At 47.0% G+C, this 26,272-nt stretch overlaps 1 protein-coding gene across 3 annotated transcripts in view; it reads left to right on the forward strand.

Moving 5' to 3' along the window:
- Positions 1-26,272, forward strand: part of ARRB1 (arrestin beta 1) — a 187,512-nt gene that overhangs the window by 128,479 nt on the left and 32,761 nt on the right. For all 3 annotated transcript variants that reach the window (XM_061629140.1, XM_061629139.1, XM_061629138.1), the window contains exons 3-6: positions 8,464-8,524; positions 20,059-20,103; positions 21,231-21,427; positions 24,469-24,528. In XM_061629140.1, coding sequence (XP_061485124.1) covers positions 8,464-8,524; positions 20,059-20,103; positions 21,231-21,427; positions 24,469-24,528 — 363 coding nt within the window. The remainder of the gene's footprint in view (positions 1-8,463; positions 8,525-20,058; positions 20,104-21,230; positions 21,428-24,468; positions 24,529-26,272) is intronic.

A 26,272-nucleotide genomic window follows, 5' to 3' on the forward strand; every position in this document is an offset into this window, starting at 1 on the left:
GCCCTGATGGGCACCAGCCAGCACTGCTAGACCCTTAGATTATGAAGACGACTCGCCTCACACAGAGGAGGGCCGGGATCTCTTCTCGATCGTCCCAGAGTGCAGGACACGGAATAATGGGCTCAAGTTGCAGGAAGCCAGATTTCGACTGGATATCAGGAAAAACTTCCTAACAGTTAAGGAGCCATATGACAATGGAACCAATGACCTAGAGAAGAGGTGGGCTCTCCAACACTGGAGGCCTTCAAGAGGCAGCTGGAGAGCCATCTGTTGGGAATGCTTTGATTTGGATTCCTGCATTGACTTGATGGCCTTATAGGCCCCTTCCAACTCTGCTATTGTATGATTGTATGAAGCAGCTTGTCTAGGAACACGGGAAACTGCCTCAGGCCATTGCTCCATCCAGCTCTGAATTGTTTGCACTGAGGCAGTGACAGAGTTGGGACCTGGGGGTCGTCTGTAGTTGAGCCAGGCCCGCTAGGAAGGCAAAGCGTAAGGAGGAGAATCTCGGGGGCTTCTGACTCCCACACTGTAGAGGGTGGGGTAACTACTGCAGTTAGCAGATCTGTTCAAAACTGAGGCTCAAATGTGGTTGTGTGTCTCAATCCCATATATTTAAAAAGTCAATTGTTTATTTCCAATATTTTTTCATGGCCTTGCCACAAATTTGTATTTGGAGTGGCTTACAAAACAAAAAATGTAAAAGAAATCGATTAAAAAAAAAAGCTGTAAGGAGGCTCACAGGTGACGAGGGAAAGGGCACCTTCCTTCTTCCCTCCAGCTCATCACCCCATCTTCTGGGCCCGCTGCTAATATCAATCCAGCTTGGGGGTGGGGATGAGGGGCATAAACAAGCTGTGGAACATGTGAGAGTGGAGAGGTGAACCACAGAACGGGGCAGCGCCCCTCATCCGCACTCCCAGTTTGCTCTTAAAGAACAGAAGTGTTCCAAGGTGGAACCAGCAGCTCTGTTCTTTGCAGTGTTGCCAGTTTGAGTCCCCAGTGGGAAAGGATTCATGTCGTCATGAATGGGCAGTTCATTGATAAGAGCTGTTTAGGGATGGAAAAATCTGTCAGTTTCAGTTTTCTCAGTTTCTCATTTTTCCAGACTTAAATTCTCCACATTTCTGCAGCAATTCGTGATTTTGCCATTTTTTTAAAATTTCTCACACTAAACACATTTCTATAGGCAGCTTTGACTAATGTACACATTTTTGCAAGCAATTTCTCATCATATAATGCATTTTTGTATGATGCTTTCTCCCATATATTCATTTTTATGCATACTTTCCCCTAAGACATGCTTTTTTGAAAACACTGTTTGGCAGGAGAAATGCATCGCAAAAATTGAATGAGTGTGGATTTCGAAGGACGACTACTGTTTCGGAAAGTGCGAATTTAGCAGATGCGGCTTCAAATGCGAACTAAATCCAAATTTTCACCCATCCCTAGAGTTGTTGCATGCAGACCTTATAGTAGCTGGTTCTCTCTCCATTGCATAAAGAGCACCAGGAGCTCCAAATCAGTCTTTACCAGCCTGACACCCTCCAGATGTTTTAGTCTATAACTTTTATCAGCCCCAGCTGGCTGGGGCTTATGGGAGTCATAATCCGAAGCATCTGGAGGGCACCAGGTTGGTGAAGCCTGGCTGAAATGGTCAGGTGGCACATGGCTGGAGAGTTCCTCTGCCTGAGATAGTCTTGGATAGCTGCTGCCAGCCAGAGTCAGCAATACTGGGTTAGGGGCCCCAGCGGTCTGACCTGGTGTAGGGCCACTCCACAAGGTCCTAAGACCACATTGTTGTTGTTATGTGCCTTCAAGTCAATTACGAACTTATGGCGACCCTATGAATCAACGACCTCCAAGAGCATGGTATGGAGCACATCTTAAGCCAAACCTGGGAACTCTACATATAACTTCCATGTTAAAACAGTTCAAATATGGGATTCAATTTTCTCATATTATTCTTGTCCAATACTGGGTACACAGGGGCCCTGACAAACTGGAGAACCCAGGCCAGCATCCGGAGACAGGGATGCCAAACAGAGCATTCAAAGTAGATCCACAGACATGTCGGCTAGGAATCCAAAGATGGCAGAGGGTGGCAGTGGGGACCAGAACAGGTGACAGGGCTTCAAAATACTGTGGATATTTTTTGAAGGGGGTTCCATACCATGCTCTGTATAATGGTATATCATGGTATGAGACCACATGCCCCCTGCTTTATCTGCAGGGCAGGCAGAGCTGGGTTTAGAGAGTTGCTGAGAAGCCACCATTGCGTTCAGGTGTCAACGCCTGCTTTTTCTAATGTCTCACTTGAAGCAGGGCCCGTTTTTATTGTGAACATAACACAGGAGCCTTTGTAATGAAATGGCTTTAATATGCTTCTCTTCAGGCATCACGCTTTGAAGCAAGCTCTCCTGCCTCCCATGAACTGCTTATCCCTGGCCTTCTTGGCTGCTTGAAGGGAAGGGCTGCATGTGACTTTGAATAGAGTGGATGAGTCACCACAGCAGCAGCAGCAGCAACATCTTCAGGAGTGGCCGGAGCTTTTCCCCATCTCCTAAGGGCTGTCTGCTGCAGAGCCTCCACCCCTCCTTGCTTCCGTGGGGTGTTATCGCATCTGCGTGGGCAGCACTATCTATGCTCGGTGCTAAGCTGCCTCCGTTATAAGTGAGGCTTCATACGCTGGTTAGGAAGGAAATCTGGTTAGCCTCAGGGCCGACCCTACTATTAGGCAGAGTGAGACAGTCACTCACCTTGGGCGGCAGGTGCCCGGCGGGGGCAGGAAGTCACAGAAAACTGTTGGAGAACAGAGCTCTGTGTGCACTACAGCTTGCTCTGCATCTCTTATGCACCTCTTGTGTAGCTGCCTTGTACTGAGTCAGGCCATTGGTCCAAGTTCCTCTCCCAGCCCTGCCTGGAGATTAGGGTGGCCAAGTCCATGGCCTGAGACTGATCCTGCATCTTTAGGAGAAGAGAGAGTCAGCCAAGTGCAGGTGTTCTTGCAACCCTGTAATGGGAAAAACCACAAGGTGGAATTCTCTCTCCTCCCTCCACAACTTTTAAAGATACAGAAGACCTCTGGGAGGCTGGGCCTGGCAACCAAGAGATCTTCTGTATCTTTAAAAGTTGTGCAGGGGGGAGGGAGAATTCCACCTTGTGGTTTTTCCTATTACAGGGTTGCAAGAACACCTGCACTTGGCTGGCTTTCTCTTCTCCTAAAGATACAGGATCAGTCTCAGGGATTGAACCTGGCAACCCTACTGGAGATGCCATTGGGGATTGAACTTGGGACCTTCTGCATGTCAAGCACTGAGGTACGGCTGACACCGTCTTGTTGCCACCGTCAAAGTGAGATTCACGCACCAGTCTAAATAGGCTCCTGTATTTGGAATAGGGAGGGAGAATACCATCTGGTCTGTCCTGGGAGGCAAAAACACCTTGGACTAACCCTGGCTCTCTTTAACTATGGCAAGGGCAAGTGCAGATGAAACTGCACTGGTAAAGCAAGCCATAGAAGGAAGAGGCGGGGGAGATTCTTTCCAGAAACAGGAGAGGGAAGCCAGCAGCACACCAACTCTGAGCATGCGCCTTATCCCATAGCCAAGGTTAGGATATTATGTCTGCAGCAAGCCCAGATTCTGAACCACTGAGCCAGGCCAGGTCAGAACTGAAGGGTCATGTTTTGGTACTGGTTCCCCTTGTTGCTGTGTATTTGCCTGCCTGCTCCTTCGATTATGGGATTGCTAAAGCAGGTTAGGGAGCTGAACATTTTTTGGGAGGGGGGAATCAGTCTCCACTGTGGAAGACATTGGGCAGATGCTTATGCCTGACTGCCTTGGAAAGTGGTGGACTCTCCTTCATTAGAGGTTTGGAGCAGGGGTGTGCACTGACTATCACAATCAGTTTGGATCCCAGTTTCTTGCTTTGTTTAACAGCCCCATTCAGCTCAGAACAATTCAGTGACTGCCCAGTTTGGCTTGGGGGTCTGAGTCTGCTTCGCTACCAATTCAGTATTAAAAATTTCAACAAACAGCTGTAATAAGCTTGCCAAATTACAGGCAAATAGGCCTGTGCTGGACACCTCTAGACCATGTTCCTTCCACCTCCACCCTGAAGAGTCCATAGCTTTTTATTGTATCTATTTCATTTATTTATTTATTTATTAAATTTATATCCTGCCCTTCCTCCCAAAACAAACCCAGGGCAGCAGAATTTTGAGGCAGAAGTGGATGAAATTTGCAGGCAAGGTCATCCCTTCTGAGGACATGAATTCTGCCAAATTTCAGAAGAGTATCTGAAGTGATTTCACTAGAAGGGCAGCTGTTCTGGTTCTTGGGGTGGGTGGGAAAAAAACCTTAATCTCCCTTAGTGTTTTGCAGGCAGCATGTTTGAAAACTGCAGATATGAGAAAGGTGCCCCTGGGAAAGAAAGCTGCCAAATTGCAGATAAATAAGTCTAGGAGCATTTAGACACATTTAAAATTGAATTTGAGGTGGGCAGAACTAAAAGGGAATCTCTTTCTGGTAAAAATCTCCTGTCTGTTGCAAAGGAAAGCTCAGTCCCTTCTCTCCCTCCTGGTATCTTCCTTAAGCTTAGAGACATCATTTTCATTCTTGCAAGACTTCTCCCTTCCCCAAAGCACTGGGATTGAAGAGTGCTGGTAATATTCCTTCTAGTTGCAAGCTAGACCTGTCAGTCACAACAAAACTCTTATGTTGCGTCCTCTACCCACTCTGCTGTCGTTTCACCCATTATCCCAATCTGGCATTACGGTAAGCTTAGAGATGTTACTTTCTCTTTCAGCAGACACTTGCCTGCAGCATTATTTTGATGTCTGAATTGCTGAGGTGCCGCAAAGTACCTCAGGGGTCCCTGCTCCAACTTGTTCCACCTTGTCCACATCCCACTTCACCTTTGATAAGCCCGAAATACCTCCTGAGGTATCCTGCTTCACTTCAGACTTTAGGACTCATGTGAATCTGATGCACACCTCAAGTTTTAGTCTGGACATCCACCTGTCAGGAATGCTGTAGTACTGAAGTTCCTGCATTAGCAGGGGGTTATACTAGATGATATTTTGAGGTCTCTTCTGCCTCTGTGATTTTATTTTTGGTGGATGACACCTGAAGGATTAAGTCAAACAGACAAGAGATGAAGTTCTAGGATTAATAGAGAAATTAAAAACTAACAAGTCAAGATGGCATCCAGTGGAGAGTTCTTGAAGAACTCAGATAAGAAATTGTTAATCTTCTAATGAGAAATACAGAGCTTTTCACTATGATTGAACCTCTTAGCAGAGCACTGGAAATCAGCCAATGTAATGCCATTTTTACAGAGAGAGAGAGAGAGAGAGAGAGAGAGATATCCACAGGGAATCCAGGAAATTATAGGCCAGCTAGCTTATCATCTGCCCCTGACAAATTTGTGGGAAGCAGTATTAAAAATACAATATAAAGCCAAGGGTCCCTAACTCTCAGCCCGGGGGCTTCATTGAGCCCCCTAATCACATGTTTCTATCCCCACTGCAAATAATTGGTGGCGGCAACTGAAAGGAGAAAAACTGAAATAAACAGCTCTGGGCTGGGTGGAGAGGTTTGAACTACCCAGCTGAGCACCCTAACGGGAATGCAGATCACCACCTCCCCTGTAATCAGATTGGATTCTATGATGAGTGGATCAGCTGAGGAGACGAGGCTGTGTGCTTGTCTCCTGTGTGTTCATGCAAGAGTGGAGGAGGTCCATACCCACTTTTGAACACAACCTTTGCTGGCATGTGGACCCTGGAAGATTAGCCAAGGGCAACTGTGGCCCTTAGGACAAAAAAAGGTTAGCCACCGCTGATATAGAAGAACAAATCTTTCTCAAGATGTATCACCATTCCTTCTTCAAAGGGAAGTTCTGCCTCCTGTTAGAGTCAAGATGCATGGAATCCTAGAGCTGGGCGTGGGCCTTGGAGATCCATCAACTTCAACCCCTTGCCAGATTTAGGAACTGCAGAGCTGTCCAGCCACTGCATGTGGACCTGGAGGATGAACAGCCCACAAACCACCTTGGCAATTGGTTCCATTGTCAAACTGCTCCTACTTTCAAGGTGTTTCTCCGAATATGATCTGGTTTTGCCCTACAGTGGCACCATTTTGGATGGAAATTATTCGTACGGAACTTTGTCCTGGGAATATCCTTAAAATCCTCTGATGCTCATGCCATACTCGGCTGCATTCCAACGTTGAGGGGAAACCTAACTGGACTTTGTGTGCCTTGATGGTGGCCAAAAGGCTGGTGTTGCAACACTGGAAGGAGTCTACAGCTCCCCCGGTGGCTTGGAGGAGTAGACCCATTTATCCTGCCGTGTACAAAAAACCTACTGTTAGCAGGAAGCACAACGAGAATAAGTGGAGATTTGGGATCCATATTTGGAGTTGTTTGCGTGAAGTGTGATCCCAGCGGGCTCTGCCAGACCCTATTCTCCCCTCCCCTTTTTGGTCTTGTTCTGATTGTACGGTACTGCACTACAAATTGCTATGATCCGTTGCTGATTTTTTTCTTTTTGTTGTTATTATTCATTGATGTTATTGTCAAAAAAAGGAAAGAAAACCAATAAAAATATGCATAAAAAATAAGTTTATCCTAATGTTCATCCGAAATCTACTTTCCTGTTGTAACATAAGCTGGTGATAGATCTCCTCCTGCCTTCTGCATCTGCAGCAGAGAGCAAGCCTGTACGTGTGGGTCAGGGTCTCCCTGGCAAAAGAGCACAGATTCCTTTTTCCCAAAGACCTGTTCCCCTGTGCAAGGGTCCCAACACCAAAACAAGAACCTCAAAGGGAAGGGATTGTTTTTCAATGTAAAAATGTTCACGAACCATGCCCTTTCCCCTCCATTCTGGGCCAAGACTTCCCAGAACTGTTCAGACCCTTTTCATACTATACTGTGTGGTAGGGCCACTGAGATTGGGGGGGGGGGAGCACTGATGAAGTTGCTTTGGAGGAATTGGGGAAACCTGATCTGTGCTAAGTTAACAGACGACCTTTTCCCTTCGTTGCCGCAAGAGCCCACTCCCCCACCCCGTGCCCCTTGGGAACACTTCCTTCTAGCTGGTGATAATGGAGCGATTAGGGCTGGACAGCTATAAAACAGGAATTGATCAAAGCCTGATGGTTTCCTCCACAAGCCTTGTAGATCTTTCCTAAATGCCGCATAAGATGGACCAGCCTGTAAGAACCAAGGATGGTCCAGCACGGCAGTTGGCCGGATTGTCCAGATTGTCCCATAAGCTGCTCAAAGCCCTCTGTCGGCTGCAAAGAAGATCTTGGCTTGGCTTGGCTTGGCCAGTCTGTGTTCCTTGCTTAAAGGTTTTTCCTTTGAAGATGATCAGGACACAGAAAATCAAAAAGGGTAGCTCGCTTCCTCCCCTTTCGTTAATAATGCACAGCTTGAAAATGAAATGGACTGCCTTCAAGTCGATTCCGACTTATGGCAACCCTATGAAAATGGTTTTCATGGTAAGCGGTATTCAGAGGGGGTTTCCCATTGCCTTTCTCTGAGGCTGAGAGGCAGTGACTGGCCCAAGGTCACCCAGGGAGCTTCATGGCTGTGTGGGGATTCGAACCCTGGTCTCCCAGGCCATAGTCCAACACTCTAACCACTATGCCACACTGTCTCTGATGCACAGCTTACTCTGGGGAAAATATGCCCGTAAATGACCACATGCTTTGCGTACCAGAGATCCCACATCCAGTCCTTGGCATCTCCAAGTGAGAACTGTAGAATGGGCCACAGCTCCGTGGAGGAACATCTGCCTTGCATGCAGAAGGCCCCAGGTTCAATCCTCAATGGCGTCTCCAGCTAGAGCTGGGAATGACTCCCTGCCTAAAACCGCTGCCAACCCATGAAGGTCATACTGAGCTAAATGCTGTAAGATTTGGTACGAGGCACCTACCGCCATTATGCACAATTGTTGTGCAAGTTGCAAAGAGAGGGAGCGACAGCGGAAGGGGAGGGAATTAGACATGGGGAACGCAGGGGGACCACAGCTGGCTATTTATTTAGCACCACCAATGGAGGTTCCAGGCACTCTCACGCCTCCATCCTGGATTAGCTCAGGCTGTTGCTCTAAGCACAAGGGGCCTCTATGGAGACAAATTTGTAGGAGTTTGTTTTGGGGGAGGGCACATTCCTCATGTCCTCCCCAAGGAGTGCAGTTAGTCAGGCGCTCAGAGAGAGACCTAGGCCGGTTCTAGCTCAAGGAGGGGGGCCAAACTGGAGGTGTCCCTGCAGCCACGCCTCTTGGTATCCACCTGCCTTGTTTGCATTTAAAGGGATCAGAGGTGGGTGGGGAGTGGTCTGTTGATAACAGATTGAAAACCCAAACTTATTAAGTCAGCTTTTTATTGGACCCTTTTGCCATGCAGTGTTGCTTGCTGACGCCCACCCTATGCTTTTGTCTCCTGTGAACAGCTCACGGTCTACCTTGGAAAGCGGGACTTTGTCGACCACATAGATGTTGTCGATCCAGTTGGTAAGTGAACCTTGGGCAGGGTTTGCCCTACCAGAAGTGCAGCAAGCTCTAGGTCCGTGGCAGAACATCTGCTTTGTACACACAAGGACCCAGGCTCAACCCCCAGTGGCATCTCCAGGTAGGGCTGGGAGAGACCCCTTGCCTGCAACTCTGGAGAGCTGCTGCCGGTCAGTGAGCTAGATGGACCAAGAGTCTGACTTGCTGTAAGGCAGGATGCTGTGTCCCTTTGACCTGTGAGTACATGATGGGACTTCACATAGCAGTGGTCTCAAAGATGCGTAGAGGTTACTGGAGGCAGGGAAGCCCGGCCTTTGTTAAGAAGGAAAATGCATCATGCAACTATGAGAAATCATTTTTTCTTTATTTAAATGGAAGCATTTTTGCCCCATTTCTGCCAAAGAAAGGTTCCCAGAGCAGCTTGCAGATTGAATATAAAAAAGTCGGTCCTCACCCTCATATTTAAAACCTAAAAGACAAAGCAGGGAGGTGGAGGGAACAAGCAAACTCAGGCACTAGTTCTTAAAGTTACAGGTCTTATTTATTTCCTTACATCTGCGTCTCATCTTTCTTCCAAAGATGCCTGCTTGTGATGATGTCCTGTCCAGGCACCGAGCCGACTTAGACCCACTTAGCTTCAGCAAGGTGGCGGTCTTCTCAGACTATATACCCCTGTGCCTTCAGCCCATACTGTGGGACCCATAGCAGACAGAGTGGTGGGATGACAATGCTCCTCTGACCTCCCGACCCGCTGAGTTGCTGCTGCTTACTAGGAGGGAGGGGCAAGACGTCAGGGAGCGCCGGATTGGCTCTGCCAGTGCTCTCGCGCCTCTCCACTGACTTCCCCTCCCCATCGCCTTCCCAGGGAGCATCAGGGACTCAGCGGTGGGGAGGTTGGGCACTTCCTGTCGCACCACGCTGTCCACTCCTGCCTGGGACCAGCTGGGTTGAAAACAGTTCAGTACTCTTGTGAAGCCCGTGCTGATGACGGCACATGTGCTCATCTCTCAGCACTGGAAAGATGACAAGCCTTACTCATCCTCTGGGGCCTTCTCAGGATGGACGATCTTTTGCAATGAGTCATATTTAGACAGCAGATGAGAATTCTTGTGAAATTGGTGATCATTAATGGAATATTGGACAATACACAGTCTAGTTATATTCAGCCACTCGTCCTGTCTGTCTGTCTGTCTGTCTGTCTGTCTGTCTATCTATCTATCTATCGGAAATTTGCCCTTGATTTTTTGCAAAGTGGCAATTAATATGGAAACAACAGTGAGTGGGGGACAGGACGGTTTATTTTGTTTTGCGTTGAAAAATGTCAAGCCTTTTTCTCCAGCAAGATTTAGAGGAAGTGTATATCGTCACTCCTGATGTGTGTTTCCGACAGTCATTTTGCCACCAGTGTACGTCGTTCAGAAAGCCCCTGTTTGAGCAGGGTCTTGGGGTCCACGGTTCCAGCTGTATGGCTGTGCTGAAGGAATCGCTGTACCTTTTAACGTGGTCAGTTGGAACTGTAATGGGATACTGTTGTCCTAGCGTGCCCATTTCTCGGTCTCCATCTTGGTTCCATGGAAAGAGCTTGACTGTAAGGAAATGTTAGGATTTTAAAGAAACCCTAAATGCACGCCATCCTTTGGAGGGCCCATATAGCTCAGTGGTGGAGTGCATCATAAGAACATAGGAGGCTGCCTTGTACTTGGTCAGACCATTGGTCCATCTAGCTCAATATTGCCAACACTGGCTGGCAGGGGCTCTCCAGGGTTTCAGGCAGGGGGCTCTCCCAGACCTACCTGGAGATGCCGCTGGGGACTGAACCTGGGACCTTCTGCATGCAAAGCAGGTGCTCTGCCACTGAGCTGTGGCCCTTCCCTTGGCTGCACTGCTTTTAAGAGTCCTGTTGCCGATCTGTGTGTGTGTGTGTGTGTGTGTGTGTGTGTGTTGTGTGTGTGTGTGTGTGTGTGTGTGTGTGTGTTTAAAGAAAAAGTCATCCCTCTTGTTTCTCATACCGGGGCTGTCAGTCCCTTCAAGACATTTCGGTTGGTTCCAACGATTTCCTCTTTTCCTGATGACCTAAATTCACCAGTACATTTGCATGTTGCCAGACCTCAGCAATGGATTCCCCTGCCTTGGAATATTGAAGCAAAAGGTGCTGAAAAAGGCAACCAAGATGAGCAAGGGGCTGGCTGGAGCTACTCTGCTACAAGGAGAAGTGACAATGTTTCATAGAATTGTAGAGTTGGAAGGGGCCTCTAAGGCAATCCAGTCCAACTCCCTGCTCAATGCAGGAATCCAGATGTGGCCCAGATGCACACTGTCAGTGAGGACAGCAGGGCTGTGCAAGACCTCCTTTTTGCCTGAGACCTGACAGAAGGAGGCAGTCCTGGGTGATTTGGGCTCATGGCTCCCTTGGTGCAAAGTGGCTTCCTGGTGCTCTCCAGATGTTTTGGACTCCAACTCCCACCTTCCTGAGCAACTACATAATTGCCGCTGGTCATGTATAACTCAGACAAATTTAATCTGCCTCCCTTAACTTTATTCCATTTCCACCAGCTCTTGATAACTGTTTCTTTGAACAGAATACATTATACAACTACATGTTTAAAGCCTTTTTTATTATGCTTTTCAGCCAAAAAGGGCCCTCAGAGTGGCTTACACATATTCCTCAGGCTTACGGTCTAAAAGGCATGACACAAAAGGAAAAAGCAACTGGGAGGAAGGAGGGGCAAGAGCAAACTCAGATGCTTTCTTAGTTATAGAGTTCTTGGAATGGAAAGATTTCCGGGAGGGGAGGAGCTAAATGTTGCTGGTCCTTCACCAGATGGGGTGCAATGGCCTTGCAGTCTCCATCTCTTCCCCTCCTACAGCCTGATGCAGGGTTTGGCAGCCTTGGGGGAGGGGGCAGAGGGCATATCTGGAAGTTTGAGAAAGTGGGATGGGCACCAGTCACAAATTGCTGATTTTGGCTCCCACATCTAAAACAGCATGAAACGAGACAGGAGGACCTCAAAATGGTTAAGGCATCCTCCTTTCCAGCAGTGGGGAGAAAGGCCCCTACACCAGCACCACCACATTCACAGAGTGAAGGTCTTGGCACCTCACCTCTGTTCAGAATGGAGGGGAGGGTGGGTGTCCAGCCCTGGCATCCAATGAAACATGGGCTTTTTTTAGGGGGCGTATTCAATGTGAGAGAGACTGAGCCAGCGGAAGCAGGAATTGAGTAGGGAAAGCAAACAGTATCTTGTGCACTGTGGATTTTTGAGGGTATATTTACTGAGACCTTTTGCGAGCGCCATAGAAGGTACTGGTGCTCGCAGGCCCCACGCTGGCGACCCCTAGAATGGCTACTCCCATGGGCTTACCTTGCATAGCCTTGATCTGATCATAGTGTTTCTGTTTCTTGATGGAGAATACTGGTGGTCTTGTAGCAAATTCCAGTTTGCCCTGCAGCTGTTTATAATCCAAATATAAACTGCTGGGTAGGAGGTTAGATGACTTGCCTCTGATGTCACTGGCAGTGCCCCCCCCAGCTGTCCTTTTCTTTGCTGTGCCATTCAGACAAATCCAAACTTTAACACTGATTGGCAGCAGCTAGCCCTGAAAGCTCCACAGCTCTTACCGAAGTTTCTAGCATTGCTGTGCGCCAATAATTCCCTGTTCTGCTGCTGCTTGAATGCTTTCAGCTCCCCAGGGATCATTATTGAGATCAGCAGGATACCTTGGCTCTCCGTCACCTCTGAGCCTGTGGGGTGCCTGTTGTGGATGTTGGGTGTTTTGTTGTGCTCCGTGCCTCCCCCCCTCGCCCCAATATTTAATTACAGGCCTTCCTTTGATTGCATGTTGAGCTGGTAACAAACCTTTTCCTGCTTGCTAATTTGTCCGCCCTAGAAATTTGCAAACCGTGACTCACCCTTCGGCACACTTCCTTTGCTGTGGCTGGAGCTGATCCCACCAATTTAATCCCACCCCTGGTTCTCATTCCTCTCCCGGCCTCCGTCCCATCCAAATCAATTAATCAACTTTAGCAGATGGAAAATAACGGTCAAACCTCCTCAGCTCATTTGCGCCTCAGAACTCTGGAGTTTCAGCATCTGGGGCCCAACTGACCACCCCAAGACCTTTGGGCGTGGGCTGCCTTAATTACTTTGCCATGGGAGCTCTACTTGTCCTCTTAAGAATAGAGGAAGCTGCCTTAGACAGAGTCAAGGCAATGGTCCATCTAGCTCAGTACTGTCTACACTGACTGGCAGGGGCTCTCCGAGGAATCTCTCCCAGCCCTACCTGGAGATGCTATTGAGGGTCAAACCTGTGACCGTCTGCATGCAAAGCAGATGCTCAGCCACTGAGCAACGGCCCTTCCCTTGGCTGTGCTGCTTTTAAGAGTCCTCTCACTGTCACTGATCTGAGTTGTTTTTTAAAGAAACAAAAACTCATCCCTCTTGTTTCTCATACCGGGGCTGTCAGCCCCTTCAAGACATTTTGGTTGGTTCCAGCGATTTGCTCTTTTCCTGATGACCTAAATTTACCAGTACATTTGCATGTTGCTACACCTCAGCAATGGATTCCCCTGCCTTGGAATATTGAAGCAAAAGGTGCTGAAAAAGGCAACCAAGATGAGCAAGGGGCTGGCTGGAGTTACTGTGCTACAAGGAGAAGTGACAATGTTTCATAGAATCATAGAGTTGGAAGGGGCCTCTAAGGCCTTCCAGTCCAACCCCCTGCTCAATGCAGGAATCCAGCTTCAAGCATGTTTGACGGGTGGCTGTCCAGCTGCCTCTTGAAGGCCTCCAGTGTTGGAGAGCCCACCACCTCCCTCGGTCATTGGTCCCATTGCTGTGCCGCTCTTAACAGTTAGGAAGTTTTTCCTGGGGCTACTTGTCATGATGGGCATATGGCTTCTAGTATTAGAATTTTAATTGGTGGGAATGACAAGCAGGAGAGCTCTTGCCCTCAGGTCCTGCTTGCGGGCCTCCCATTGGGACATCTGGTTGGCCACTGTGATAACAGGGTGCTGGACTAGATGGCCCCTGATGTTCTTCTCCCTGCAGTCTCCCCCACTATCAACCTTATGGACATGGAACTGAAACAGCCTTGGTCACTCTGGTAGATGATTTGAGGAGGGCATTGGATAGGGGAGAACATGCATTCCTCGTCCTCCTGGATCTCTCAGCGGCTTTTGATACCGTCGACCACGGTATCCTCTTGGATCGCCTGGAGGGAATAGGAATAGGGGGCACTGTTTTACAGTGGTTCCGTTCCTATCTCTCAGACAGGCATCAATGTGTAGCATTGGGAGATGAGGTTTCAGACCCTTGGCCTCTCAATTGTGGTGTGCCACAGGGTTCTATCCTCTCTCCCATGCTATTTAACATCTATGTAAAGCCGCTGGGGGCCATCATCAGGAGATTTGGGTTGCAGTGTCACCAATATGCGGATGACACTCAGCTCTATCTCTCATTTAAGTCCTCACCAGAGTTGGCTGTGGATACTATTTCCAAGTGCCTGAAGTCCGTAAGTGAATGGATGGGAGGTAATAGGCTGAAACTGAACCCCGACAAGACCGAGGTACTGCTCGTGGGAGACAAGAGAAGGTTAGGAGATATAGACCTGGTGTTTAATGGGGTAAAATTGCCCCTGAGGGACCAGGTCCGCAGCCTCGGGGTCATTCTTGACTCCCAGCTGTCCATGGAGGCTCAGGTCGGCAGTGAGCCGGGCAGCTTGGTATCAACTCCATCTGATACGGAGGCTGCAACCCTACCTTCCTGTCCATCTGCTCCCACAGGTGGTACATGCCCTGGTCTCCTCTCGCTTAGACTACTGTAATGTGCTGTACATTGGGTTACCCTTGAAAACAGTCCGGAAATTACAGCTGGTGCAGAATGTGGCGGCACGTTTGATGAAGAACAGCCATCGCCGTGATCATATCACCCCGGTGTTAGTGGATCTACACTGGTTACCAGTTGTTTACCGGGCCCAATTCAAGGTGTTGGTGTTAACCTTTAAAGCCCTATATGGTTTCGGCCCAGTTTATGTTGACCAGTAAAGCAATCTATGTGACTCACAGACAGAGGTTTTGCAGAGAAAAGGAAACCTGGAGAAAATGGGTTAACTTGAGCAACAGTGAGTGCCAAAGTTGTCAAGGCCAGCAGATGGTTGGCAAGGGCAATGGCTCTGATAAGAGCAGCTCTCGCAGAAGCTCTAGTGTGGGGGAAAAGTTATATGGAGAGAGGACTGCGTTTGAAACTTATTGTCAGTAAAAGACTCTTACAAAGAACTTTGCTTGGCCTGGATTATTTCTGGTTCTGCACAGCTCCAGAGTCACTTCTCTGGACTGTATCAACGCACACGCGCCAACAGGGGTTATGGGCCCAGAATACAGTCCCAAGTAAGAGGTTCTGGTGCTGTTTGGATCCGTTGTTGCAGAGGACAGAAGCAGCAAGTGAGAGGCAAGTGAAGAGTAGACAACATGGCTATAAACCTGTCATCCGGGATGCCAGTGGAGAGATTGAATGCAGTTAATTACTCCAGTTGGAAATGGAGAATGAAAGCAGTTCTGGTCAAGGAAGATTTATTTGACGTGGTGGAAAATCCCCCTCCGGCCGCTCCATCAGCAGCGTGGACGAAGAAAGACGAGAAAGCGAAGGCTTTTATTACTCTGGGGCTGTCTGATACACAATTGTTGCTAGTAAGTAATGAGCCGACAGCTCATCAAATGTGGGAAAAGCTAAGAGCCGCTCATGTGCAACAAACCGCAGGAAGCCGGCTGTGTTTAGCGCGAAAACTATATCAGATGCGTTTTACTGATGAAGTGACTATGAGTGAGCATCTTGCTGAATTTCGACGATTATTTGGAGATCTTCAAGATAGAGGAGTGACTCACAGTGACATTCAGATGGTTTATATAATCTTGTCTTCATTTGATCAGAAATGGGACACTTTGGTTACTAGTATGGAGACATTGCCAGATGGAACTTTAACTCTGGACTTTGTAGAGCAAAAACTGCAACAGGAATGGAACAGAAGACATGAGAGTAAAAGGACTGAGTTCAAAGAGGCTGAAGCTGCTCAACAAAAGTATCCAAGAAACAGGCAAGAAAATAAAATATGTTATTTTTGTGGGTCCCGAGGACATATACAAAAACAGTGTTTGAGTAAGAAAAGAAGAAACAGGGACTATGGATGGCAGAAATCCAGTGTGAACTTTATTACTGAGGAGGACAATAAAACACTTAACTCTAAATGGCTTCTAGATAGCGGGGCGTCAAACTGCCTAATTACGGACGCAAGCTTGTTTTACACTTCAAAGCCTGTTCAAGAGAAGATTTATCTAGCTGACGGATCGTCACGGGACGCGATTGCGAAGGGGACGATCAGGTTGAGTAATCTGAGAACAATATTAACAAATGTACTTTTGGTTCCTGATTTAAAATGTAACATTCTGTCAATAAGAAAACTAACTCAGATAGGTTGTAAAGTATATTTTGAAGGAAATAGATGCATTGTGCAGAAAGGTGATGAGATACGTATGAAGGGGAAATTGCAAGATTCACTATTTTATGTCAATACGTATATATATGCCAAAAAGGATGCAAACATAAGACAGGGACATGACATAAACAAAGCACAGCCTGCTGTGAAGGAATGTGCTGTAGCAAAACAATCCCATGAGGACGTTCTAGCCTCGATTAATACACAGGGAACGCAAAGGGATCCCTCTAATTTGGCTGATATTGCTCAGTTACCACGTGCTGAGCAAGAAAAGTGGAAGGCTGCAATGGAAGAACTAAATGCCATAACGAAAAAAAAAACCTGGTCACTGTGCACACTACCGGCGGGGAAAAAGGCTGTGGGTTGTAGATGGATATTTAAGAGAAAGACAAATAGTGCAGGTATAGTTACGAGATACAGAGCTCGCTTAGTGGCGAAAGGCTACACACAGATTTATGGAACCGACTATGATAATGTGTTCGCGCCTGTAGTGAAGTTTGAATCAATCAGGATGTTACTTAAACTTGCTGCAATGAATCAAATGCAGGTATTTCACTACGATATTAGCACTGCTTTTCTGCATGGAGTATTAACAGAAGACATTTACATGGAACAGCCAGCAGGGTTCATTGAAACACCGGGTTTAGTTTGTAAATTACATAAATCATTGTATGGATTGCGCCAAAGTGCGCGATGCTGGAACCTGCGATTGGATGAAGTGTTAACGGATATGGGATTTACTAGATGTGTTGCTGATACATGTGTGTATGTGAAATGTGTAAATGGCAAGAAAACATATTGTGCTATTTATGTTGATGACATTTTATATATTTGCTCAGAAGAATCAGAAGAAAGACAGTTCTTTGATAGTCTACAACAACAGGTAGATACAAAGCGCCTGGGGCCAGTTAAACACTATCTAGGAACAGAAATTACACGGACTGCAGATGGTGGTTTTGCGTTAATTCAGACAGGGAAAATAGATCGTTTGCTAGAGGCGTGTGGCATGAGTGAATGCAATCCAGTGAGTACACCAATGACAGTTTCATTTCAGCAAGAAGAATGCAACATAGCATATGAAAAGCCAGAGTTCTACAGACACGTTATAGGGAAGTTGCAATTCCTTGTAAAAGTATCTAGACCAGACATATGCAATGCAGTAGGCATATTGTGTAGGAAAGTAGAAAAGCCATCAGAACATGATTGGCTGGGTGTTAAAAGAGTGCTAAGATACCTGAAAGGCACAAGAGCAAAGGGATTAATACTGTCAGCACAAAAACAAGGTGGCATGGGCTGCTATGTAGATGCAGATCATGCTGGAGACCTAGCCAGTCGAAAATCCACAACAGGCATTGTAATTAGATTACACGGTTCAGTACTGGATTGGTGCAGCAGAAAGCAGGCTATTGTAGCGACATCCAGTGCTGAGGCTGAATATGTGGGCCTGTCTGTTGCCTGTAATGAAATACAGTGGTTTACACAACTCGCTCGGGAAGTGCATGTGAATACTGTCTTACCCATAACAGTATTCGAGGATAACCAGACATGTATTGCACTAGCAACATCGGAAGCTAATACAAAAAGGACTAAGCATATCAGTGTTAGATATTTCCATATTCGTGATTGCATACATCAGGGAGTCATCAAGCTACAATATTGTGACACAAAACACAGGTTGGCAGATATAATGACGAAACCACTCAGTGATGATAAATACCAATTTCTAGTACAGATGCTCAACGTGCAAAATGTAAATGAATCTGAGAAAAATAAAGTTAATGCTGAATAAATTGTATGAATAAAGAAACAAAACTGAAATGGAAATAGAGACAGTAATGAGAATGAGTAATGAGAAACAATATGATGTGTATATATATGTATATTGAAATTGTAATGTATAATTGAAAATAAGAGAAATGTAGTTTTGTGATCTGTGAGTCCCAGGTGGGGGCTGTTGACCAGTAAAGCAATCTATGTGACTCACAGACAGAGGTTTTGCAGAGAAAAGGAAACCTGGAGAAAACGGGTTAACTTGAGCAACAGTGAGTGCCAAAGTTGTCAAGGCCAGCAGATGGTTGGCAAGGGCAACGGCTCTGATAAGAGCAGCTCTCGCAGAAGCTCTAGTGTGGGGGAAAAGTTATATGGAGAGAGGACTGCGTTTGAAACATTGTCAGTAAAAGACTCTTACAAAGAACTTTGCTTGGCCTGGATTATTTCTGGTTCTGCACAGCTCCAGAGTCGCTTCTCTGGACTGTATCAAAGTGCACGCGCCAACAGTTTATCTGAAGGAGCACCTCCAGCATCACCAAATATGCCGCCTAACGAGATCAGCCACACAAGACCTTCTCTCGGTCCCACCAGTTAAAACAGCTAGACTGGTGCGGACCAGAGAGAGGGCATTTTCGATTGTGGCCCCCACCCTCTGGAATTTCCTACCCTATGACCTTCGCCATGCCCCCTCCCTGGCAAGTTTCCGCCGAGTCTTGAAAACCTGGCTATTTAGGCAGGCCTACAGGACTCTTGGGGCGGACTAGTTTTATTTTGTTATAGATGTGGGTGGTTTTAGATTAATTAGGGATTCCGGTTTTGGTTTATATTGTATTCTGGTTTATATTGTATATGTTGTATATCATTTTATTATGTACGTCACCTAGAGTGGCCATTAACTCGGCCAGATAGGCGACTCAGAAATAAAATTTATCGTTATTATTATAGTCTCCAACTCAGAGAAGACCCATTGAAAGGAAGGGACCCAAGTTCATTGTGTCCATTGATTTCACTGAGTCTGCTGCTGAGGAGAACTAACACTGGAGGCCACCCAAGTGTATGCTTCCAGTTGGATCCCTGCACTGAGCATCGGGTTATATTATTATTTATTAGATTTGTTAGATGCCCATCTGCCACTCTGGGCAACGTACAACAAAACACAAATACATTCCATATAAAAACATAAACAGAAAATTAAAAAAATTAACCCCCCCCTAGAACTACATTCTGCCAGCCTAACCCCCCTCCCATGCCTGGTTAAAGAGCCAGGTCTTCAAGGCCCATCGAAAACACAGCAAGGAGGGGGCCTGGCGAAGGTCGGTTGGCAAGGAGTTCCAAAGTGAGGGAGCCACGACTGAGAAGGCTCTAGACCTGGTCCTCACCAATCTAGCTGCTTTTATGGGGGGAATAAGAAGTAGACCATTTGTGGACGATCTTGTTAGCCGACGCCCCTGGTGAGAGTGGAGGCATCCCTTTAGGTAGAGTGGGCCAGCTTCAAATAGGGCCTTAAAGGTTAAAGCCAAGACCTTGAATTTGGCCTGAGCAGCCACTGGTAACCAGTGCAGCTCCTTGAGGACTGGGGTAATATGATCTCGGCGGTGGCTGCCTTTCATCAGGTGAGCCGCTGCATTCTGCACTAGCTACAGCTTACGGACTGTTTTCCAGGGAAGGCCTACATATAAAGTGTTCCAAACAAGACAGAACCAGAGCATGTACTACTGAAGGGAGTTGGGACTCGATGGCCTTATAGGCCCCTTCCAACTCTACTATTCTATGATTCTGTGAACCTTGAGATGGAGTAGGGACTTGTTTGTTTATTTTTGCCTGTGATTGCACTGATGGGGCTACATTGGTAGTCACCTCCCCTGTCTCTATAATTGTGCCCCACATTCCAAGGTGTTTTTTGCCTCACCTGGGCCCTCATTCTAAGGTCTATGAATCCCTGCTTTTCAAGTCCAGAATTCTCTGGGTTCCGCATGCTCAAAGCAGAATTTCTTTGCCTCGTTTCCCATATATCAGTTTGGGGTGCTTGTCTCAGCTGGATCCCCAGTTTCTCTTAACCTTGAGGCTGCATGGAGAGGGCAGCAACCGGCAGTGGGTCTAGGCATTGGCGGGGGTCTTGCAGTAACCAACCCCCCCCGGGTGGGTCCTCCTGTGCTGCAGTCGTGGTTTTCGTGGGCAGTGCTGGACAACTGGGGAAGTTGCAGAAGGCACGCGGAGCGGAAACATTCGCGGAGCATTGTGGGCGTTGCCTTTATTTCTGCTTTTTCTCCGTTTCACAGATGGCGTCGTGCTGGTTGACCCAGAATACTTAAAAGAAAGGAAAGGTAACTCCTTGCCCCAAGGGTGGGGAACCCCAGGGACTGGATGCAGCCCTCCAGGCTTCTTGACCTGGCACTTGGGACCCTCCTCAGGACATGACCTCTTCCCAGATCACACCCTCTCTCCTGAGGTCACGCCCCGCATGGTCCTCTGCTCCACGCCCTCCTCAGGTGCTCTTGCATGGCTGGAACTGTCCTTGAACCATGATAATGCCACTGGCCCGCTTGGATGGAGAGAGGGGTGTGTGTGTGGAAATGTCTGAGTTTTGTGTGTCTGGAATGAAGGATGTTCTACGAAAGTAAGATTCGCATCTGTTGTCCTGCCTGCTTTGGCCTATGATCCTCCCACGGCTGGCATGCGGCCCCTGAAAGATTGCCCAAAAGGGAATGCGACCCTCGGCCAGAAGAAAATGTTTCCCCCTCTCCTGCTTTCCTCCCTTCAATATCATACCCCAAAACCAAATTATTTAAGTGAATGTCTAGAGCAGACACAAGGGCCCTCTTGTAGGGCTGATGCCTCAAATGTTTGTCATTTTGTTGAACTGAGCACTGCGAGTGATGATTGAGGTAGAGTGTGGGTGATGGTGAATGAAATAATGTGTGCCCTGGTTCTTATCTGCTGTTCTGTTAGTATTGTTTTAGACTGGAACTGCTTACGTTTGTTCTGCCAATGATTTTCTAATTATATTATGTGACTCAGTAAGGTCAGTTCTTAATGGTCCAGGCGCTGTAATTGCGATTTTTATTTATTTATTTATTGCATTTGTATACTGCCCCATAGCTGAAGTTCTCTGGGCGGTTTACAACAATTGAAAACATTAAAAACAAATATACAAATTTAAAAAAACACATTTTTAAAAGCAATTTAAAAACACATGCTAAAATGCCTGGGACAAGAGGAAAGTCTTGACCTGGCACTGAAAAAATAGCAGTGTTGGCGCCAGGCGGACCTCGTCAGGGAGATCATTCCATCATTTTTTGTGTTATGATTGTGATGTTCTGTTGTTGTGCTGCTGTTGTTTGTAAGCTGCACTGGGAATACAAGAGAAGAAGTAAAATCCGTCTGCACGTGGGAAATTGGGGTCTCTTTCCGGCCTTCTTCTGTGCAACGCATCTTGTTTTCCCCCTTTCAGTGTTTGTCACCCTGACATGCGCCTTCCGCTATGGGCGTGAGGATCTGGACGTCCTGGGCCTGACCTTTCGCAAGGACCTCTTTGTCGCCAACATCCAGGCCTTCCCGCCTGTCGCTGAGGAGAAGAAGCCTCTGACGCGGCTCCAGGAACGGCTGATTAAGAAGCTTGGTGAGCAGGCCTACCCTTTTACCTTTGAGGTAGGAATCCTACTTTCTCCCCCTTTCGCTCTCGTGTTCCCGCCCGCCTATCTTTCCCCCTCTGTTGTCTGTCACACCACCCCGGGCAACACGTAGGCCTCATCCAAACATGGCTGCCATTTTGGCACGGATGAAATGGTACAGCAATCAGACAATGGCCCTGGTGGCGCCCTCTCTTCCAAAATGGCAGCCAAACGCTGACTCCTACATGCATATCTGAAATCCTTGGCGGGCGATTCGAGCAGTTCCATTTCAAGGCATTGGCCACATGTGAAAATTGCCAAAGGTGCTACCCACCCAAGGGCCGCTCTTGATGCTGCTGCCTCTAAGGGCCAAACTAAACCACCACAGCCTCTCTTGAAAGGACATTAATGTAAGGGCCAAGCAAGACATGATGTGGCAGCCGCATGAACTGTCTCCCATTTTTTATATTTTGTGTTGCGGTCATGGGGACTATGAATTTGAGTGGGGCAGTGAAAGGAGGCTTTTCCCAAACAAATCTCCCCTCCCTGTCGCCTCCTCCCAGCTGCTTTTTTCCTCAAAGAGGAAAAGAGACGGTGATATATCCCCCACCCTCCTCCAAATAACTGAAAAGCAGGTGGTGGGGTGATTTTGATCAGAAAGATGGTCTGCACAGTTTAGCCCTTTCAGCACCTTGGACAGCTCCTTGAAAGTTCAGGCTAAAACCCAGAGTGGATTCCACTGCCCCACTGACATGGAGCTACCAGCCGCCACTGGCAGCAGCAGATAGAGAGGGAGGGAGAGAAGAACAGCTGAATGAAACACTGCTGACTGCAAAATATTTTAGAAAAAAATGTTCCAGGGAGGAAAGACGAGGTTGATGATGCACAACTTGCCTCATTGAGGCTGGAAACAAATGGCAAAAACTCTGTGCTACACAGGATAATGGCCACCCCAAGTGACTGGTTGGGGAGATTGCAGAGCTTGGAAAAGTTACTTTTTTGAACTACAACTCCCATCAGCCCAATCCAGTGGCCATGCTGGCTGGGGCTGATGGGAGTTGTAGTTCAAAAAAGTAACTTTTCCAAGCTCTGATTGTATGGTTGGTCTAGCCCTGAAGTTCTCAAACTGTGGTATGTGGACCACCAGTGGTCTGCAAGCTTCATCTAGGTGCTCCACAGCATGTCCACACTGAATATTCATATTGATTTTTAATTGCATTTTTGTTGCTTCTTTGATTATAGTGTATAAATCAAAGGAGCAATAATGATGCAATTAAAGATCATGGCAGCATCTAGCACAGCCTATTGCAATGGCTCCAACGAGACCACCAGAAATTTCTAAGGGGTCCAAGGTGAAAGAAAAGGTTTGAGAGCCACTGGTCTAGCCTTATAGGGACGTTCCGCAGGCCGATGCCCTCCTGATGATTTGCACTATGAGTCCCATCAGCCCAGCGTCATACGCCTGTGCTGTCTGGGGCTGATGGGAGTTGATGTACAAATATTCTGGAAGACACCAGGTTGGGAAAAGCTGCCTTGCAGTCATACACAGATAAACACTGTTCAGAGGTTTTTCTTCCAGAGTCTTTCACCCCAACATCCTGAGCTCTGAGTGTCCTGAAGGTGCTGATGCAGCCACTTTGCTGAAGCTAAACAGGTCTGAGTCTGAGACGGGGTGTAGTGGTCTAGGGTCCAGGGGGTCTTAGACCCTTTCCTTTTTTGGGAGCAGGGTCCCAGCAGGGTCCCTCTGTCTTCAGCATCCTATGAGCCAGTCAGCATGAAAGAGGAGTGTATTAGTCACTGAGAAGAGTCTTCTAACATCCTTTCTTGTCCTTTTCTGCTGATTGGAGCCAATCAGAGTGAAAGGAGGCGAGTCAGCCACTGAGAGGACTCTCCTCAGTAGTTAATACACTCCCCTTTCATGCTGATTTGCCGCTAGGGACATCTGTTGTTGTGGGTGAAGCTGCACGTGGGAAGAACTGAGAAGTGTGGAGATGACAATGGAGAGTGAGCGAGGGGGTGTGGCTGTGAGGGGATGTGGCATGACTATCATGAAGGGACCCTGAACTTCTGAATTTGTCACGACAGTACCGGTCTGAGACCTCCCGGGAATGCCATGCACCTCGCCTTGAGTTCAGTGGCAGGAGAAAGGCGGGATATATATTTACTAATATAAAATGGGATATAATGTAAAATAGAAAATGCAAGGCCTTTTGAGGCAAGACATGAAGCTGTAGCAGCAGCAGCTATCAGATGCGATCAGACAAAGCACCGGCTGCTGACACTCCAAACCAGCCTGCATCTCCGGAAGCCAAAGGATAAAAAACAATGTGATTTGAAAGTGGAGGAACTTTTTTTTTTAATAATAATATTTTAGTTGCAAATTTAACAATGAAAGGAAAGAAAAAGAAAACAAAGGGAAGAAATAATGAAATAAAATAAAAATAAGATACAAAAAATAAAAAATAAAAAATAATATATGAATGATAATAATAATAACAATAAACCACCCTTAGTTTAAATTATGGATAGAATACCCATCATTACCTACATCCTGAGTTAAGCATATAAGTTAATATAAGCCCTCCAGGTGTCCAGATAGGTATCCACTCGAATTGACGTCTATATGAAATATGTTCCAATGTAGCCAGGGCAGTGAGGTCTTCAGTCCATTGTGTAATAGACGGTCGGTATTTATCCTTCCAGGCTTGAAATATAAGTCTCTTAGCAACCAGAAGGGCTCGCAAAGTCCACTTTAGTTGTCCTGCTGTTAACCCCCATACTACTGGAATATAATTTAAAAGTGCCTGAACATTCTGCAAATATCCAGGATTTTGCCAGTGTCTCCACAAGGCATTCTCAGCATTACATCTGTCTGATTAGGACAGTGACTTCCTATACTAAATGTGGAGAATCTTAAAGCCAACCTTGCAGCATTGAAAAATCCCGTGAGCCTCGGACATCAGTGTGAAGAGCACTGGGATTTTTGTGCCTGTTGAAAAGTCTGTTCAGAGAAGGCCTGTGCCTTTGCTGTTCAACCTTGTGATGTTGCTCTTGACGAGGACCTGCTTTCTGTTTCAGATTCCTCCCAACCTGCCTTGCTCTGTGACACTGCAACCTGGACCTGAGGACACAGGAAAGGTAAACAAAGAGAGAAAAGACAGCCATGTCAGGTGGGTGAGTGGGAGAACGAGAGGATGGGAAAGGATGCTAACATCTTGGGGAAGTTTCAGGCGTCATCACACATGGAAGATGCAGACTCCCTGCTTGTAGAACTACGACCTGGGAGACCAGGGTTCGAATCCTCACACAGCCACGAAGCTCGCTGGGTGACCTTGGGCCAGTCACTGCCTCTCAGCCTCAGAGGAAGGCAATGGGAAACCCCCTCTGAACACCACTTACCATGAAAACCCTATTCGTAAGGTCGTGATAAGTCGGGATTCTTGAAGGCAGGCCATTTCCATTTTCCCCCAACCTGGTGCCCTGCAGATGTTTTGGACTCCAACTCTTCATCAGCCTCTGACAACTTTGCTGGAGAAAGCTCCCGTAATCTACCATTCTAGGGAACTCCCCGATAGGTTTTTTTGTTTCTTTTGGTATTCGTTGAATAAGATTACTCTTGTCAAAAGGAAAAGCATAAGTGGCTGAGTGTTAAAAAAAGAAAGAAAGAAGAAGCAAAAGGGAGGGTTCTTTATTTCGTGCTTGATTGCGTGTTGCGCAAAGCTCCAAGGACCACCAAGACGTTTTCATTTTTGAGGCTGCCAAAGGTCCACCAGGTAATGCACCACCTTGTGGTACGGAATAAAAGGGGTCCAAAATGCGGCAGCCAGGTTATAGGCTGGAGTTCTGTACATCTGAAAGACTAACTCCTTTCCTACAGACCCTCTTGGGTGTTGCGATCAGCAGAGGGAGGGCTTTCAGTAGTTCCACCACCCTCAGAAGTGCAGGGAATGGCAGCCCTGGGGAGAGGCGGGAGCTTTCTTGTGACAGCCCCTCAATTGTTGGAACTCCCTCCCTGCGGAGGTGTGTTTGGTACTTTCATTGTATAGCTTCCCCTCTATAAGAAGATGCCTGGCTGCTGGATCAGGCCGAAGGAGGCCAGTATCCTGTTCTCACAGTGGCAGCCAGATGCCCGTTGTGGGAAGCCCGCATGCAGGACTTGTGTGCCGAAGATGCACCTCTTTTATTCTGCGTGCCCTTTTATTTATTTATTTATTTAAAATATTTCTATCCCGCCCTTCTACACTACAATAGGGTACTCAGGGCAGCTACAATAAAATCGCACACATATATAATAAAATACACAATAAAAACACAAAACATTACAGTAAATTAAAATGCATAAAATACTATTTTGAAATACCTAAAATGCATTATGCATACACATACACAGATGTATATATGTGCATGCACATATAAGAAAGTGAGAATAAAAGAACTTGAAAGATAAAAATGAAAGATTAAAAAACATAAAACAGTGTCAGGCTGACCCGTCAGTCCCAGCCAAAGGCTCTCTGGAACAAAATAGTTTTTACAAGCTTCCGGAAGACCATCAGGGAAGGAGCAAAGCGGGCTTCTTGGGGCAGGGAATTCCGAAGTCTGGGAGCCACAATTGAAAAGGCTCTCTCCCGCGTTTTGTGGAACCCTGTTCTGCTTTTCTAATTGTACTGATGATATTGTTGCAACCTGCCCTGGGACCTTATGGTGAAGGGCAGGAAAGAAACCTTTCAAATAAACAAATGCATTCAGTGTTGTGGGCCCCAGCCTGTGGAACTCCCTCCCAGCTGAGAATGGACAGGCACCCTCAGGCACATGGTTGAGGCTTTCTTGTTCCTGAAGGTACTTAAAGGTAGCATATGGGTTTACGTTCAGTTTGATTATTCTT

The sequence above is a fragment of the Rhineura floridana genome, chromosome 5 (assembly GCF_030035675.1).
Source record: "Rhineura floridana isolate rRhiFlo1 chromosome 5, rRhiFlo1.hap2, whole genome shotgun sequence".
Taxonomy (NCBI): Eukaryota; Metazoa; Chordata; class Lepidosauria; order Squamata; family Rhineuridae; genus Rhineura; species Rhineura floridana.